This window comes from Pogona vitticeps, chromosome 3 (genome assembly GCF_051106095.1).
Source record: "Pogona vitticeps strain Pit_001003342236 chromosome 3, PviZW2.1, whole genome shotgun sequence".
In the NCBI taxonomy this organism is placed as follows: Eukaryota; Metazoa; Chordata; class Lepidosauria; order Squamata; family Agamidae; genus Pogona; species Pogona vitticeps.
In genome coordinates, this window is record NC_135785.1 from 29,078,148 (window position 1) to 29,097,882 (window position 19,735).

Below are 19,735 nucleotides of genomic sequence, written 5' to 3' on the forward strand. Positions count from 1 at the left end.
TATTTCCCATGAGATCCACCAAAATCCACTGTTTCTTCTGTTGTTGTGGTGGTGGTGGTGGTGATTTTCTACAAAGCAAAAAGTCTGACTTGCAGTTGTTCAACGCCTTCTTTTCCTATTCAGAATGCCAACAGAGTTCCAAAAGTATTCTTAGGTAGTGAAGATGTCACATTGATGTCATTTAGTTTCTGGGCAACTTACGTATTCTTTAACCTCACTGGTTATCCTTTTTGAAAATATTTTGTGTGTTCCTGGAGGTAACTATTTCTAACTTAACAGCCATTCTCTCAAAATGAGAGGACCTGTCCATTTTGTAATGGTGCCCATGGTGCTTCCCAAAATTCCAAATCTGCTCACTGGTCCAAAATGCTGGAAAAAGAAACACATGAAAGGCAGGTGTTTTAACAGATGGTGAAGATCAAAGAAGCAGAAATTCAGAGCAACCTTTTATAACATTATCTGTATTCGCTGGCATGGATGAAAAAAGCTTGCTTGAAATTTTATAACTGTAATATTAATGCATTTTGAACCATATGAGACCATATGCACCATTCCTTCGGTCATTTTCTTCTGTTTGAAAACAAAATAGAACAATGTCTATGTTGTGAAATGCAGGACTGGATTTGTTAGCAGTCCTGAATGCAATGAACAAGATGAGTATTGCCTTTATATTGGGAAAATCCCAAGGTTTTCACCAGATCAGGGCCAGTTTAATCCTTTTAAAACCTGTTGACTGGGAAAGTTTCCCAGACGCTGAAATCAAAAAGAATTTTTAAAAAGATCTGTCTGCTGCCTGAATTACTGGCATCAAGTTTAGCTGTGTTTATTTTAACAAGCATTGTGCAACATTTCAGCCTATTGAACTAAGCAAAGAAAAACAAAGGGGGACAGCCTGATCTTATAAAATGAACATGTTCTTTTAGTCCATGGCAGCAGAGACAGAAAATGAAGCTAGGGGTACTAAGCCATTTGGTGGTTTGTTACTTTTCCCACATCTGGGCAGCAAACATAGAATACTACATTGGAATTATAGAAACTGACTGGAACTATGCACCTGGGACAAAGGACATAATTTCTGGGAAGTTATTTTCAGAGGAAGAGTAAGTGCAACTGATCTTGTACTAACTGCATTGAAATATGTTTTCAAATTTTAGTATGAACTGTTTATTTCAAGGAAGTTTCAATCAGCCTGTGTTTGAATGTGTTCCAATGCAAAGCAAGATGCAGGGAAATTTCAGCATATGCAGCTTTTCTTAAAACAAGCATTTCTTCAGTCAAAAAGGTTGGTGTTACTCAGTGATGTGAAAGACAAGAGAGTCCATGGCTGCTTTTTAAGCCAACGAGGTGCCTGATGTTGCTTCTTAAAACTCATTTTACTTTGGAGAAAGTTGTTCCATCAAGAAAGGAGAAGTAGTACAGACCTTTTGTTCTGAGGCAACCTAAAAGGTGGACAAATAATGGAATAATAGCAAGAACATACAGATTAACCTGCTTAGAGTTGTTAGCCTAATCTGTTTAGAGTTTATTTGAATTGATTTACTTAAACAACATGTTCATAAACAACTGGGTTGCATATATACTTATATCTGCACAACTAAAAGCCTGGAGATTTTAAATGAATTGAAGATTCAGAGAAAGGCCCAGAGTTGCCCTGAGGGAAGGACACTGTATTGTGGCTTCATCCTCATCTTATCTGATGTTCAGGAATGGCTGCTTATTTCTCATTCCTTTGTCAGTCAGTAGCTAGGAACAGAATGTTCTTTTGAAAATGAGAAAGTAGATATATTCCTATATACCTTATTTCTTTGCTTTGTTTATTTCCTCCAATGTGCCCAAGATGGGGCACATGATTCTCCTCCTTACTTTTTACCTTCACAAACAGTCTGTGAAATAGAGCAGGTTGGGAGAACACCTGCCTACCCCAACATCACCCAGTTCATTTCATTTTATCCTAAGTTTCCACTCCAACACAACCATGACACCATATTGAGTCACTCTCCTCTAAGCAAAGGTGGAAGACAATATACCATCAATATTGCTGGTCTCCAGTGCAGACTGCATAGTGCACAAACTACACTGAATACCACCTATTAGTTTATCCTAAAGCAAGAGGCTATGCTTCTGAAGTTTTGTGTGGAAGAAAGAGAATGCTAGAGAAAATGAGCTCCTATGTCCTAGGGAATGGGGACTGAGACCCTTACCCCCTCGATTTAGAGTAACACTGTTTTGCCTGTTGAAACTGCTGGGTTTTGTATATTGGACTGTGCAAGAAAAGATTCTGAGAGACTGGGATGTTTTGAGTGTGATTCCTTGACTTTGGGAGAAAAGAGATTTTGTGGAACACTTCTTCAGGCAATTCTTGCATTGGTGTCTTGTTGGTGCATTGAATTCAAAGAACTTATATAGAGATATTATCCAGAACAATATATATATGCTTTCCACTATATATATATATATATATTGTTCTGGATATTGTTCTCTCTGCTGAGAGAAGGGTAACTCAAAAAAATTTAATATTGACAGCATTCAATTGTTGAAAGCAGCTTTATATAATTTTGTTTTCACCCATTTCCTGATAATCAGGAGGGAAGGGGCCTGGTGTGTTTATGTTGTAAAACACAATTGGTTATGGATATACAGTATGTAGTTCCAGAGGACCCAATGTAGTTTATTATAATTACAATTATATACCAGTATCCTGTTAATACTCTTAACCATGGAAACTGATGCAGCAATCTGACAAGATGCTGGTCATGAACATCAGGCACATGAAGATCACCTTCTTCGACTGTGGCAGCCTCTGGAGTACTAGGTGCATAAATATTGAACAGATTTTCCTAATTTACAAAAATAATGAAAATAGCTATGTTTCAGGTGTTTTTAAAAAAAAAAAAAAAAAAAACTCTGAATGTGACAGCCTGAGGTGCAGCATGTCATATTTCCTCCCTACCATGTAATAAGGTTGCACCTTCCATAACCACAACACTGAAAAGGAGGGACATTATCCCTTAGATATAATGTAACTAAAAAGATAATGTAGTTAAACAAGACATAAGTTATACTTTACGTAATGTATGTACTTCCAACTTCGTTATTGGACAAAAGGAGTCCATTCTAAGTGATTCATTACATTAATTAAATTTGCACTGTGTTACTCCCATGTCCTGCACAGAACCAATGTGCAACCCTCCTGAGAACTTGTAGTGGTTGTGGCTTTTTCGGGCTCTTTGGCCATGTTCAGAAGGTTGTTCTTCCTAACGTTTTGCCAGTCTCTGTGGCCGGCATCTTCAGAGGACAGCACTTGTAGTGGCTTCCTGAGAAGTGAGGCTGTGGGCGCTGGTCCTGCAACCCTCCAAAAGTGTAAAAATGATGTAATTGTTCCTAAAAGGTTGACAGAAATCAAAGTAGAACACTCACAAAGAGAATCTGTTAACATTTCTTCAAGATTCTCCTGAAGTGGAAAGCATGAAGTTGCCACAAGTGCAGCACTCCATGCAACGGCAATAGCTCTTCTAACACTGAAAACAAAATGAAGGGGAGCCCGGCCTTACACCCATTCCTTTGCACAATCTAGGTATTGCATACTTCAGTCTTATTTTCTTCGCAGAAATCTGCTGGATAAGAAAGGGAAAGAAATTCAGATAACTTAAAAACAAAAACCATTGCAGGCTAATAATAGCAACACACACACAATACTTTTCAAGACTCAAGTGGATGGAAAGGGTGGGCAGTGCCAACAGGAGACATATAACAGACCTTCATTGTGCTTTTAGCCCTGCTTTTCTGTTAGCTGTCTGACAAATCACAGAAGCACAAGGTCAAATTCCATCTTAGCAAAGAAAGTTCACTGCGAGCCACAACAGTTACTCTGGGGACAGATTTCAGCTTGTATTGCTCAGTGTTTTACTTTTATCCTTTAGTCAAACCCTTCAGCCCTTGGGAATCTTAGCTATGACGCATTATTTTTTATGAGAGCTCTTATCTTTTCAAGGGAAGAGAAGGAAAAGGAGACAATGCCCGTATCAACAAGAAGCCTTAGCATTAAATGTGAATTACAAATACAAATAAATTTATTGTAGTTGTAAGTATATACATAGCATACACATACAATGAAATTCATATGAACACCCAGAGACCAGACCCACATGTGTACAATTATTTGGACAGTCCTAAAAAAAAAAAAAAAAGAAACATAACACGCACCTCCAATTTAATTTGTGGCTTGCAGAGCTTCCTGAAAACAGGCTCATAATCAATAGTTTTCAACAACTTCACTCTCTTTTTGAAATGATGCAGCCCTCACAATTGTTGAGAGTTTAAGAGCAATATAGAGGCTAACTATAAGCAAATACTGGTTTCTTGAGACTCAGACCCTGGCTGGAGCTACACATGGTGTCAACTTGCATGGGATTCCAGCTACTGTAGTATATGACTTTCATGGCAGTAACACCAAATGCAGGAAAAGTGTATTTTCCCAAGGACACTATGTGAATGGTAAGTGGCTGGATATAAACTAAGGATTTATCCTGACACTGCTGATTCCCTTGCCATCTATCTCGTACTCCCATTAGAGAGTATAAGCCAAGTGTACAATGCCACTCCATTTTCTCACTCTTCTCACTGTTCACATGTTCAGAGGTGGTCAGGTGAAGAGACTTGAATGTTATTCCTCTGTTTACAGATCAAAATCCTTGAGATGTGACAACCCAAGTTATGGGGGGAAGAACAAGCAGGAGAAATTACTATTGCTTGATTCCCAAATCAGCAGGAAATGTAACAGTAGACAGGGGATCTCTAGTGTGCATCTGAGAATCCCAGCAATGACATGACTGGAAAGTAGGGCAGACTGAGGGCATGTTCACATGTTTTGGACCACTTGTGGAGCAATCTGATGCAATCTATTTCCTGGCCATCAGATGTATGGTGAATTGGGCCCCAGGCTGCCCCTAATCTATGCCAAGTTGGACCTTTTTGGTCCAGGTTTAGGGCTACTACTTTTTGAGGCCATGTTGGAATCATTCGCCAACATATGGAAGGGTGGCTTTAAGGGAGATCGCTCCTTGGTAAGTGACCCTTTCTGGTATGATCAGATGCATGACTTCCCCACCATCCGACTGCAGCCTAAGTGAATACTATGGTTGGAGAGGGATTGGGATCCCAGTACATTATCATGAGAAAAAGGGTTATTATAACATGGACAGCAAAACTGTAGGAGATGTTGGCTTTGCAATTAGAAAGTGACAAAATGTTCCTGTAAATATGAATCCCTTCATAACTGCAGTGCCAGTGCAAACAGACATGCAAATGAAGCCAGTGCTTGCATCTTGATGAGCAATTGCAAAACAAAGCAAGTTCATTTGAACTTCCAAACAAGCTTATTTGGAACTGGCATCATTGTAAGAAATCTTGTTCAAGGATATACAGATGTCTTTTATTTATTAACAAAGCTCTACTTCTAATGACATATTGACTTCACTGCATAGTCTGAGGCACAACTTCCTGCTTATTTGTTCATTTCCTTTGTTTTTGCAGATTTGTCTAAAGACAAGGCACATGCCTAGTAATAATTATTACAACTACTGTATATGTGTTTTGAAAAAGGAGCTAAGCTGACATGCTTATCTGTGCCTTTTCCTTTTAGTGCAGCAAGTGTCTTTATCCAACAAGGCCCCCACCGGATAGGAAGAACGTATAAAAAAGCTGTGTTCGTGCAGTTCACAGATAACTCCTACAAAAACACTGTTGAAAAGCCTTCATGGCTGGGCTTCCTAGGCCCTATCCTTAAAGGGGAAGTTGGAGACACCTTTACCATTCACTTGAAAAATTTTGCTACAAGGGCCTACAGTCTCCATCCCCATGGTGTCAAATACACAAAGTCAAATGAAGGTAAGACTTACCACATATTCTTCTAAAAAAGAACTAATAGTTGGACAATAACTCCCTATTGAACATCATAGCAAACATGGTATAGAGATCTTCATAATCTTGAGAGAAATGAACCATGCAGCAGCCCTGGTACCTAACAGACCCCACAGATCAACAGGACATTTACATCAATTGGATGGAACAAATTCAAACACAGGCTTTTCAGATTTTGAACTGAATGCATTTGAACTGAATGCATTTGGTTTCAGTGTGGGTGGAAAGCAGAATGAAGGCAAAAATGGCTAGTCTAGGACTGTAGAAAAGAGGACATGTATCACAAAAAATAGGACAAAATACAATATACATTTGAACAAAATTTGTATATGCTAGTTTATATTTACACATAATTACTATTATTTAAATAGGAATACACCATAAACATAATAAGAAAGACTGGAGCATGTGGTTTGTGCACCTATAGTTGCTACATTCAAGGCCTCTGCTCTTCCTTCTTACAGTTTTTAGAGTCTAAAATAGATTTGGATTGGAAAGTTCTTCAAATATAGAATGCCTTCAACTGAAGGACTGTCATCATTGGTTCTTAACCTTGGGTTGCTCAGGTGTTTTTTGAACTGCAACTCCCAGAAACCCCAGCCAGCACAGCTGGTGGTGAAGGCTTCTGGGAGTTGCAGTCCAAAACTCCTGAGTAACCCAAGGTTAAGAACCAGTGCTCTAAATGATAGCCCAAGGAGGATGCGTGGCCACCCTACTGGAGTGGCAAGACCCACCCCAGCCTCTCTATGCATTGATTTTAAAGTCTGAATAGGATCCCCTCTATGCATGTAGGGGACTCTGCAATAAGAAACCCTGCTTTCTCACAACTTTATGCAAGAGGTTTTGTAAGTAGAGGGACATGGTAGCGCTGTAGGTTAAACTGCAGAAGCCTCTGTGCTGCAAGGTCAGAAGACCTGCAGTCGTGAGATTGAATGCACATGATGGAATAAGCCCCCGTTGCTTGTCCTACCTCCTGCCAACCTAGTGGTTCAAAAGCATGCAAAATGCAAAAATGCGAGTAGATAAATAGGTACAACCACGGTGGGAAGGTAATGGCGTTCCATGTCCAGTCGCGCTGGCCACATGACCACAGAAGATTATCTTTAGACAAACGCTAGCTCTATGGGTTGGAAACGGAGATGAGCACTGCCCCCTAGAGTCGGACAGGACTGGACAAATTGCAAGGGGAACCTTTACCTTTGCAAGTAGAGTTGTATGTGGATAGTAGGCTGCTTACACCTTCAAATGTTCACTCCAGTCTCTGGAGTGATAGTGGTTCCTCTCATTCCACTGTTTGCTATGTGCATGCACAAATCTTTGTAGATCAGTTCTGTTTCCCATGCCCTTTAGGAACATTTATTTATTTATTTATTTATTTTATATCCCGCCTATCTAGTCGATAGACCACTCTAGGTGGCTCACAAAAAAAGAAACAACAATAGTAAAAACCAATTTACAAAAGGAAAACTTTCATCAATTGGATAAAACAGTAGGAAAGAGAAGGAAAGAGGAGTCAGGAGTCAGCCACTATGTTGCAATTTCTCCATAGCATCCAGTGATGTTTCAAGGAAGGACAAACAAATCTTAGCAGAGTTTCTCCCCCCACTCCAAAAAAATGTGTACACAAATGTTTACTTCATGTCAACAGCTATGTAGTAATAACTGTTCTTAGGAAGGCATATATGAAATCAAAATTAAAGTACAACAAATTAAGAAGTAGGAACTAGGAGAAGAATAAAATCAAAACAATATTTGTAATATTGCTTACATTATTTGTTGTGTTCCCTAGGTGCTTTTTATCCTGATTTGACTACAGGCCGGCAAAAGAAAGATGATGTTGTGCAACCAGGAGAACAGTTTGTTTACACATGGGAAGTAACTGAAGATCATGGCCCAGCAGAGGGTGATAATAATTGTGTGACCAGGATTTATCACTCACATATAGATGCCCCCAAAGATATTGCTACTGGGCTTATTGGACCCTTGATTGTTTGCCGAAAAGGTAAAATATACTATTATAGAAGTTGACTGAAGGCTTTTGATCCCAGCAAATGAGAAACACGCTCCATTCAGGACAAGTAATACTGGAACTGTATTTGAACTTTCATAGAGAATCAATGGAAAGCACAAAAGTTCTGTGTGTCTCCTATCTTTGAGTGGTGACATTTTCTATGGACAGGTTCTGACTTCCTTTGGAGGAGAGAGAAGTTTATGTCATAGTTACAGTGATAATGGCTTTATAAACAGTGGTGGCCTGTGCTCCTAGTGAGGGGGGCTCATCCCTGAGGACAGAAGACAGAAGGACCCTGCCTTCTCACACTACAGATGTCTCTGCATAGAAATAGGAATAGCATAACTAGAAGCATACCAGCATATGCCCTGCCAGGAAGTAGATCTACTACCACATATCTAGAGATGGTCATCCTTCAACTCAAAAATGTTTCTAGCCTTGAACTATTTCTTGTTTCTCTCACTGCTTTTGTTTCTCTGTTTGTGTCCTTTGATCCACGTGTTTTGTTTCTTCATGTTCACATTCACATGCATGCATATATATAAATAACAGCAGTTCCTTCACTTAACTGAGTGAGGTGGTTCTGTTATCCTGTATATCAGTGGTTCACCACCTTGGGCATCCCAGGTATTCTTGAACTGCAACTCCCAGAAACCCCAGCCAGCACAGCTGGTGGAGAAGCTGCACTTCTCAAGGTTGGGAACCATTGCTCTACATTCTGATAGCTTCTCCATCCAAAACATTGAAAGGTGGTCTTCTAGCTAGAGGTGTGCAGACTTATGTTTTTGTACTACAGCTCCCAAAACTCTCATGGCAGCAGCTACTTGGTGAATCCTGGGAGCTGTAGTCCAAAACACAAATTTGCACAGCTGTATGACCATTCCTAAATCAAGTGCATTATCCCCTGCTGAGGATGAAAATATGTACCAGTCATCCTAAACTGTTAAAAAGCTATCTCTCCAGCGTCTGCAAAGGAATGTTGCCCAGTTATTATTTTGTTAAACTTTAGGTAATTTTATTTATTGATTGATTGATTTGATTTGTATCCCGCCCATCTGGTCGACCACTCTGGGCGGCTTTTTAAAAAATTATTGAATGAAATAAAAGAAACACTAACAAATCTTTTAAATTAAACTTATGAAACTACCGTATTTTTCTGTGTATAAGATGCCCCATGTATAAGACGCCCTCCACTTTTCTAATCCAAAATTAAGAAATCTAAGTGGGACTTAGCAAGTATAGGGGGAAAGGGATCAAAGCGCTGCAGGATCGCTTTGATCCCCGCTTTCCCCTCCACTTGTTTTTGTTCTCTCCTCAGCTTACTTCCGTGTATAAGATGACACTCAATTTTTAGTCTAAAGATTTTAGACAAAAGTATAGTCTTATACACTGAAAAATACGGTACCTTATGCTTTGGTCTTAAACATACTTGTGTGTGTGTTTAGTCGTTTAGTCGTGTCCGACTCTTCGTGACCCCATGGACCAGAGCACGCCAGGCCCTCCTGTCTTCTACTGCCTCCCGGAGTTGTGTCAGGTTCATGTTGGTTGCTTCGCAGACACTGTCCAGCCATCTCATCCTCGGTCGTCCCCTTCTCCTCTTGCCGTCACACCTTCCTAACATCAGGGTTTTTTCCAAGGACTCTTTTCTTCTCATGAGATGGCCAAAGTACTGGAGCCTCAGCTTCAGGATCTGTCCTTCCAGTGAGCACTCAGGGTTGATTTCCTTTAGAACTGATAGGTTTGTTCTCCTTGCAGTCCAGGGGATTCTCAAGAGCCTCCTCCAGCACCACAATTCAAAGGCATCAATTCTTCGGCGGTCTGCTTTCTTTATGGTCCAGCTCTCACTTCCATACATCACGACAGGAAAAACCATAGCTTTGACTATTCGGACTTTTGTTGGCAAGGTGATGTCTCTGCTTTTCAAGATGCTGTCAAGATTTGTCATCGCTTTCCTCCCAAGAAGAAGGCGTCTTTTAATTTCGGGGCTGCTGTCTCCATCTGCAGTGATCATGGAGCCCAGGAAAATAAAATTTGACACTGCCTCCATATCTTCCCCTTCTATTTCCCAGGAGGTGATGGGACCAGTGGCCATGATCTTAGTTTTTTTGATGTTGAGTTTCAGACCGTTTTTTTCACTCTCCTCTTTCACTCTCATTACAAGGTTCTTCAATTCCTCCTCACTTTCTGCCATCAGAGTGGTGTCATCTGCATATCGGAGGTTGTTGATATTTCTTCCGGCAATCTTAATTCCGGCTTGGGCTTCTTCCAGTCCAGCCTTCCGCATGATGTATTCTGCATACAAGTTAAATAAGCTGGGGGACAGTATACAGCCTTGCCGTACTCCTTTCCCAATTTTGAACCACTCAGTTGTTCCATGACCAGTTCTGACTGTTGCTTCCTGTCCCACATATAGGTTTCTCAGGAGACAGATAAGGTGGTCAGGCACTCCCATTTCTTTAAGAACTTGCCATAGTTTGCTGTGGTCCACACAGTCAAAGGCTTTCGCATAGTCAATGAAGCAGAAGTAGATATTTTTCTGGAACTCTCTGGCTTTCTCCATAATCCAGCGCAAGTTAGCAATTTGGTCTCGAGTTCCTCTGCCTCTTCGGAATCCAGCTTGTACTTCTGGGAGTTCTCGGTCCACATACTGCTGAAGCCTACCTTGGAGGATTTTGAGCATAACCTTGCTAGCGTGTGAAATGAGTGCAATTGTGCGGTAGTTGGAGCATTCTTTGGCACTGCCTTTCTTTGGGATTGGGATGTAGACTGATCTTTTCCAATCCTCTGGCCACTGTTGAGTTTTCCAAACTTGCTGGCCTATTGAATGTAGCACCTTAACAGCATCATCTTTCAAGATTTTAAATAGTTCAATTGGAATGCCATCACCTCCACTGGCCTTGTTGTTAGCCAGGCTTTCTAAGGCCCACTTGACTTCGCTCTCCAGGATGTCTGGCTCAAGGTCAGGAACTACATTGTCTGGGTTGTCCGGGATATCCAAATCTTTCTGATATAATTCCTCTGTGTATTCTTGCCACCTCGTCTTGACGTCTTCTGCTTCTGTTAGGTCCCTCCCATTTTTGTCTTTTATCATGTTCATCTTTGCGCAAAATGTTCCTCTAATATCTCCAATTTTCCTGAACAGATCTCTGGTCTTTCCTTTTCTGTTATCTTCCTCTATTTCTTTGCATTGTTCATTTAAGAAGGCCCTCTTGTCTCTCCTTGCTATTCTTTGGAAGTCTGCATTCAATTTTCTGTAACTTTCCATATCTCCCTTGCATTTTGCTTCCCTTCTCCTCTCTGCTATTTCTAAGGCCTCGTTGGACAGCCACTTTGCTTTCTTGCATTTCCTTTTCTTTGGAATGGTTTTGGTTGCTGCCTCCTGGACAATGTTACGAGCCTCTATCCAAAGTTCTTCAGGCACTCTGTCCACCAAATCTAGTTCCTTAAATCTGTTCTTTACTTCCACTGTGTATTCATAAGGGATTTGGTTTAGATTATACCTGAGTGGCCCAGTGGTTTTTCCTAATCTCTTCAGTCTAAGCTTGAATTTTGCTATGAGAAGCTGATGATCAGAGCCACAGTCAGCTCCAGGTCTTGTTTTTGCTGACTGTACAGAGCTTCTCCATCTTTGGCTGCAGAGAATATAGTCAATCTGATTTCGATATTGCCCATCTGGTGATTTCCATGTATAGAGTCGCCTCTTGTGTTGTTGGAAAAGAGTGTTTGTGATGACCAGCTTATTTTCTTGACAAAACTCTATTAGCCTTTGTCCTGCTTCGTTCTGAACTCCAAGGCCAAACTTCCCTGTTATACCCTTTATCTCTTGGCTCCCTACTTTAGCATTCCAGTCCCCTAGAATGAGAAGAACATCTTTCTTTGGTGTCAGTTCTAGAAGGTGTTGTAAATCTTCATAGAATTGTTCAATTTCAGTCTCCTCAGCAATGCTGGTTGGTGCATAAACTTGGATTATTGTGATGTTGAATGGTCTGCCTTGGATTCGTATTGACATCATTCTATCATTTTTGAGATTGTATCCCATTACAGCTTTTCCCACTCTTTTGTTGACTATGAGGGCTACTCCATTCCTTCTACGGGATTCTTGCCCACAGTAGTAGATATGATAATCATCTGAGCTGAATTCGCCCATTCCTGTCCATTTTAGTTCACTGATGCCCAGGATGTCAATGTTTATTCTTGCCATCTCCTGTTTGACCACCTCCAGCTTCCCAAGGTTCATAGATCTTACATTCCAGGTTCCTATGCAGTAGAGTAAATCTCATTGTTTCCAAGTAAGCATATTGAAACATTGGGCCGTGAATGTTATTATTTATTCTCTGTAAAGGTCCAAAAACCAAAGTCTGTGTACTGAGCTGTATCACTCTTTTTAATATATATCATATTCCCACATTATCAGAAAAGGAAACTTGAGAATTATGGAGCTATGCAAATAGTAGACATCGACCAGCTCATCAAACACATGTCACCCATTCTCTTTTGGGCCTTTTTCTTGCAACTATTAACTAGGAGATTAAAATTGTGTCAAACAGCTTATGTTAAACCTGTCCATTTCCCTTAGGCACATTGCAAAATGGAAAAGACAAAGATGTTGACAAGGAATTCATCTTAATGTTCTCTGTGATGGATGAAAATTTCAGCTGGTACTTAGATGATAATATCAAGAAATACTGTTCTGAGCCTGACAAAGTTGACAAAGAGAAGGAAGACTTCCAAGAGAGCAATAAAATGCACTGTAAGCACATCTTTTGGAACAAATGGAATAATCTCTTGCTCCCCTATGTATACATGAAGTGTTATAGATCACTTTTACAGAGATTCCTGACTTAGATATGGGCTAAAATCCTCTTCAAGTTGGCATAATGTAAAGTTAGACCTGTTGAAGTGTGCCAGGCTTTATGTGCCTTATGCCCAGGAAGCCACAATTGCACATCATTGCGTGGTTGAAATCACGGTTGTGCAGTCGATTACATCACTGTTGTGTAATGGATTGTGCAGTTCACATAGGGACTGTTGTGTGACCTGCCTGCTGAAGTGCTGTATAGATATTGCTTCCACTCCACAGCTTCCTACTACTTCTGCAGCTTGGCATGATGAACACGTAGCCGTACAACAGATGTTCAGCCACTATGTTGCAATTTTTCCATAGCATCCAACAATCAAGAGACACACTGTTCTTGTGCATAGAGTGTTTCTTTCTGCCACAGTAGGCTATGATGTTTGACTTCTCAAGTCTGTGTGTAGTGTTTGTGCTGGGCACGCTGCAGTTGACTGGACTATTGATGTAAAATGAGTCCTGCTTTTAAAATGTATTGACATTTCAAGGGTCTTTGCGGCAGCGTTTTTTTTTTCTGAATCTTCCTCCTCAAGATGATGTCATGTGTTTTCAATAATTCTAATATGTTTTAAATTTCCTCCTATTTTTAAAAAGCAATCAATGGATATATGTATGGATATCTTCCCAACATCACAATGTGTGTGGAGGATCAAGTGAAGTGGTACCTCTTGGGCATGGGTAATGAAGCTGACGTCCATTCCGCTTATTTTCATGGGCAAGCCTTGACAGACAGGAAACATCGAGTTGACACAATCAGCCTCTTCCCAGCCACCTTTGTGGATGCTGTCATGGTACCACAGAATGATGGGGAATGGCTTCTTAGCTGCCAGGTCAATGATCATATAGAAGGTATAAAATACACAATCCCTGTATTTAATTACCATCCTTTAATATCATAAATAATAACTACTGTTGTTTAGATTCTGAAAGGCGTGTTGTATTTTTTTAAAAAACTTTATTTTGTTTTTACCTATAGTGTTTGCACAGACTAACATGGCTACTCCCTCTACAACTACAACTAATTTTGTTTGGATTTAACTCAAAGAATTAGACATTTATAAACTTAGACTCAGTCTATTTTTCCATCAAACAAATATTGCAGTTGTTTATTATGCTATGTTTTTCTTTTCTTTGCAATTTTCCTAACTTAGCATTTTCTATTTTTCGGTTCATAGACTTCTCAAAGAGAGAGAAACTCTAGCCTAACGTAATTCAACCACTCTGTTTTTCTTTTCACCAGGGGGAATGCAGGCCATTTTTGAGGTGAAAAACTGCAACCACCATGCTCCCTCTGTCCAGAAGGGGCAAAAAGTAAGGCAGTATTACATTGCAGCAGATGAAATTATTTGGAACTATGCCCCATCTGGAATAAATAACTTTACAGGAGAAAAATTGATTCAGGATGAGTAAGTATTGCTCTCAAGAAACCAAATAGTTATTGGTAATGTGCACGATTCTGTTTTTCATTGTTTACTTACAATTTATAGCTACTTTTTTCTCCAAAGATTTTCCTCTTTCCCACTCTATCCTCAGAACAACCCTGTGAGGTAGGAAAGTGATTCACCAAAGATACTCAGTAAATTTTATCTCTGAGTGCAGAATACAATTTAAATCTCCTAAATTCAGCTCCGGCATTCTTAAGCACTGCAGTTCATTGCCTTCTACCAATGAGACACAGAACAGTACCTAGGTTTGTCAAAGGAACTGCAGGAGTAACATCTGGCAAATGATGATAACTAATTCTCAGGTTATGTTCGACATGTTATGATGCCCCTTCGGATGAACTGTTTAAAAAGTCCTACTCCCCCTAAAAGTACATCCTGGGAATTTGGTTGAAAAACAGTTTCATTTAACATCCCTTCAGAATTTCTTTTCCATGGTAGTGGCATCTGAGGACAGCCACCTTCCAAATTGCTTTCTGATTTTCAGAAGTTTTCCCAACATGTGAAGGTAAGCAGGTTTGATCAGGATCAGGAAAAACCCTGCCAAGGAATTATAGCAAAATGTGCAGAGCCAAAGGTTGGGAGTTCGATTCCCTATGGTGCCTCCTTGACAGGAGCTAGACTGATGATCCGTAGGGTCCCTTCCAGCTCTGCAGTTCCAAGATTCTCCGTTTCTCTATTCTGTTAGTTGAATGTCATTCTTAAATAATTTATTTTGTTGCATAGGGATGCCAAAACATTTTTTGAACAAGGTGAACTAAGAATTGGTGGGAGTTACAAAAAAGTTCTTTACTATGAGTATGTTGATGAAACGTTTACAGTGCAACGGACAAAACTGCCTGGCGAAGAACACCTTGGACTTCTAGGTAAGATGTAAACATTGACAATCAAAAGTAGATGAATGTGAGTTTTTTTTAAAACTGGAAACAACATTTCAAGGAGGGGATAAAAATGAAGGAGAGGCAATGATGGTTGCTTGATTAATTATCAAAGGATATGTCACAACGTGTTTTTTTTTTTCAAAGTCACCAAGGTGAAAAAGAGGAGTCTTGGATTTGACAATATTTATTTATTTAATGTGCATAGTTCCCAGGATGGACAATGTTCTAGCAGAACTGTGGTGTGAAATGGGTGTGTGAGAGATAGCAGCTTGTCATTTGGAAGAGTGATTACTCATCCACACATTCTAAAAGTTCCTGGCTCAGTGAGGGTTTAGATACTCATTGATTTGGATAAATTCAACAGATCCACAAGGCGTTTCGTCAGATTTGAATAACTCCCTCCCCTGCTGCTTCGGGAGTTCTTTTTTCTTTGCTTGGAAAGATTTTGAAACCAATTTCAGATCTGTTATCTCTGTCTCGTTCCCTGACTTGAATCACAGTAGATCTCATAGAGCAGTGGTTCCAAACTTTAGGTTTCCAGATGTTCTTGGACTACAGCTCCCTTAAAGAGCCTCATGGCGTAGTGGTTAAACCGCTGTACTGCAGCCAAAACTGTGCTCACAACCTGGGGTTCAATCCCAGGTAGCTGGCTCAAGGTTGACTCAGCCTTCTATCCTTCCGAGGTCAGTAAAATGAGTACCCAGCTTGCTGGGGGGGGGCAATGTGTAGCCTGCATAATTAACTTGTAAACCGCCCAGAGAGTGCTTGAAGCACTATGGGGCAGTATATAAGCAGCACACTTTGCTTTGCTTTGCTTTAACCAGCACAGCTAGTGGTAAAGATTTTTATTCCAAGAACACTCGAGGAACCACTGCTGTAGGGACATGTATGATTAGAACTCCCCTGACATCAACTGTGGTATGCTATGTGGGAGTGTCCTCTCAACACAGGGATCGCTGATTAAAGCTTCTAAATGGGTGGAGGAGATTTGTTATCACTTGCCTTCTGTGTAACTCCTGGCAGGATCAATATAAACAGGATGCTGTTTTGCCCTGCAAAGGGAAAAAAAACTAACATCTTTAAGGTCTGCAGGAAGTTTGTAGGAAGAAATGCACAGCTCCTTCTTCAGCAAAAACAAACAAACCTAAAACAAAACTGCTTCCACTAAGAAAAGGAGGCTAGAAAAGAAGGGGATGAAAGGAAGGAAAAGGTGAAGGAGAAAGAGAGAGAGGCCTGTCATTTGTAAACTTGTCAAAGAAATCAGATTATATTCAAGGAAAAATAAAACAAGTAAAGATGCTTCAACTGGGTGATTATAAATGCATGGAGGCCATTCCCACCGACATCAATCCAAGCCACACACCTGTCTGAATAAGTCCTGAGGCAGGAAATGAGAATGCTGAAAGTGAGGTATGGCTTGATCAGAGGCCAAGAGCACCCCCATATTTGGACAATTTTCAGGGAAGACCCTTTCCAGGATTCCTTTCCTAATGGTCCACGGGCTGTAAGCTTGCTTACAGCTACAAGCTGCCATTTTGAATTTCTCACAGTGTCCCAGATTGCCAACATAAGCCGCCATAGTGGTCAGCAGCAACACAACATTGGGTGTGCTCTAGGTCTGGGATATTGTGTGGGGAAATCAAAGCAAGTGTTTGAGATTGCTGCATGCTGATCTTTCTGGAATGTCAAAATAAATCATTGGATACAGGAAATCGTTCTGAGATCCTGGCATGGAATCGTAGATGAGCTGATTGTGGCATGTCTGACTGTTCCTCTCTGAATATATTCTGGGAGTTAAACCAAAAGCTTGTTTGTATGCTAGCTTGTCTCTAAAGATCTTTCAAACAGTACATGCCACTGCTTGGTTTTGTTTTTAAACAGGACCCATAATCAGAGCAGAAGTTGGTGACACCATCCGAGTGATGTTCCGAAACAAGGCCAGTCACCCATTTAGCATTCAGCCACATGGTTTGAGTTACAGCAAAGGCAATGAAGGTTCCTTGTACAACACCATCTCTAGAGGTGAATAGCCATTTTGTGAGATTCTTGTCTTGTACAACTTCCTAAGTTGTGTTAGTTAGTTGTCTTGATTTGTTTCCACTGATGAAGTATTGGTGATTTCTGACCATTTCAGTTATGAACATATTACAGGCGCTGCAAGTCCATCTTCACATGTGAATCCTGGAGAAACATTCATTTATGAATGGGAGGTGCCAGAAACTGTGGGTCCTACTCCAGAGGACCCAGATTGTCTAACACGGATGTATTATTCAGGATCAGATCCAATCAAGGACACCAGCTCTGGTCTCGTGGGCCCACTTTTGGTGTGCAGGAAAGGATCTTTGCTTCCATCAGGGAGACAGGTAAAGCAATAAGAATGGGCATAATCTACTCCTAACTATTCTGCTCTCCTTCCCAATGATTCCTCAAGGTATGCCATCATGGATTTTAGGAGGTTTGCTTATGCTCATTTGACACATCTTGTTCACTGTTGCCCTTATCATTTGCTGCACTTCATACAGCTGATGTGGGATAGTCTGTTGGGCAAATTTGGTACAGAGCAGTCATGCATATTCTGTGTCAGACCAAGCCATGCACAACCCATTGGGCAGGTAGGGAGGCTCACTAGCCATATCATTAATCCTCTTGGGTATTTACAGTATCCTTCGAATGACTGCGAAAACTGATGTTTATCAAATACCTATCAGGTCACTAAAAACTTTTCTGCCATTGTTCCATGATGGCACAGATGTAAATGTTTCAATGCTGTGAGAGACTGAAAAAAGCCATGCTGGATCAAACCACCTGGTCAGTGCCAATGCAAACTCTTGAATCTGATGGTGATGAAAACTATGAAAACTGGTTTGTTACTGTGAATTAACATAGTTGTCCATGTTTTGGGTTCTTCTTCATGGTAGAGCTATGCAGCCTTTTAGGATGAGTGCTTACACTTAAATTTAGTAGTTTACTTCAGGTGCCGACTCTCATCTATTCTTTCACTGTAGCTAAGCATATGATACTATGAAACATGTTCTTTGTTGTAGATACAGTAATTGTTAATTCCTTTCGGTAAGTAGAGTATCAGGTACAAACAACAACGGCACAAAGAAAGCATAAGAAAATGCTCAAGTCTCAGAGCTTCCCCCTTTCACAATAACTAGCACTTCATATATTAAAAAATCACTCTGGAAGCATTTTACGTAGAGAGGTATGTTTAGCTACAATCAGTAGTTACAAACAGAAGAATAAAAGGAAAGTTGCAGTCTGCGCATGTGGGGGAAGCTGCCTTCATGACCACATGGTTGAAAGAGTCAGAGGAAGAGAGACACAAATAAAAACAAGAAGGACAAATAGGAAGAGGAGACGCAGAACTGAGGAGACTTGCCTCCAAAGCCAGAAGTGGGGAAAAGAACACTAATTGATTAGTGGCAAAAGGAGGCAATCCCATTAATATCTAGTGTTAACAACATACAAGGTTGTTATTATTCCAAAATTCTTCATCCCCAGATTTAACAAATAATTTTGAAGGATGTGAGCTCTGCCTCTTAAGAATTGAAGCTTGTCCAATTTTGTTAAAAACAAATCTCTCTCTCTTAAATGATGAGCACAAGCTCAGTGAATGCAGACACAACACTACTCCTTTCACTCCTGGGCTGCCTCCATTCATTATAGTCTACAAATATTAGAGAAGGAATAGGATATGTTTGAGATGGAAAAAAAAAAGAATGTTTAAAATAGATGCAAGGATGTTTCATAGATTATATGATAAATTAAGCATTTCTGTTCAGAGAGTTCTACTCAATTTAATATATTTTTCCCACCTTTTCCTTCTATACCACAGAAAAATGTAGACAAGGAATTCTTCCTTTTAGCAACAGTATTCGATGAAAATCTGAGCTGGTACCTGGATGACAATATTGACCTCTTTACAGAACAACCGCCACAGATTGATAAGGAAGATGAAGATTTCCAGGAATCCAATATGATGCACTGTAAGTCTTCTTTATCCTGTCTCTTGCAATTACAGGTAATCACAATACAGTCATTTTAAAAAAATATTTTTTCATAGTCTGGCATCCTAAGATAGGCCAAAAGAAAGTAGGTCTAACCATGTGGGAGACCACACTTCCAAGGCATCTATCCTGTACCCATCATCTTTCTTCAACTTTGTCCAAGATCTGTCCAATTTTCTCATCTGTACATAGTAATAGGGAATATCGCAGTCTGAATGATTTTGATCTCTAGCAACATGGCTTTACCCTTGAAGATCTTTTCTAGTTTCTGTACAGCTGTTTTGTTAAGCCTCGGTCTTCATTCAATGTTTTTGGTTGCAGTCTCCAATCTTTTAAGAAGTGACAGAACAGCTTTAAAACTATATGTTAACAGTGAAATGAAAGAGTGTTATTGTACTATTGGAGGGGGAAGAGGCTGGGATGAAAACAAGGTGGAAAGCATAGCCATGAGAAGGTTGCAGAGAAAACCATCATATCGAGTCATTTACAGTCTTGACAGTTTTTTTTCCTGACAATCTTTCAGATGAACCCAGTGATGAAATACAGATCTGCCCATAGATTTCTATGGGAAAAATTAATAAAGACTCAAACATGTTCACTTGACCCCTGAGCTCATG

The 19,735-nt window shown here is 40.2% G+C and overlaps 1 protein-coding gene across 1 annotated transcript in view; it reads left to right on the forward strand.

Moving 5' to 3' along the window:
* The window catches only part of CP (ceruloplasmin), a 35,473-nt gene continuing 15,738 nt past the window's right edge, over positions 1 to 19,735 (forward strand). Inside the window, exons 1-10 of the mRNA XM_072996064.2 lie at positions 1 to 1,100; positions 5,642 to 5,886; positions 7,709 to 7,921; positions 12,507 to 12,680; positions 13,377 to 13,631; positions 14,023 to 14,188; positions 14,951 to 15,090; positions 16,987 to 17,127; positions 17,257 to 17,468; positions 18,947 to 19,097. Of these exons, the coding sequence (XP_072852165.2) occupies positions 946 to 1,100; positions 5,642 to 5,886; positions 7,709 to 7,921; positions 12,507 to 12,680; positions 13,377 to 13,631; positions 14,023 to 14,188; positions 14,951 to 15,090; positions 16,987 to 17,127; positions 17,257 to 17,468; positions 18,947 to 19,097 (1,852 nt within the window). The 5' untranslated portion in view covers positions 1 to 945. The remainder of the gene's footprint in view (positions 1,101 to 5,641; positions 5,887 to 7,708; positions 7,922 to 12,506; positions 12,681 to 13,376; positions 13,632 to 14,022; positions 14,189 to 14,950; positions 15,091 to 16,986; positions 17,128 to 17,256; positions 17,469 to 18,946; positions 19,098 to 19,735) is intronic.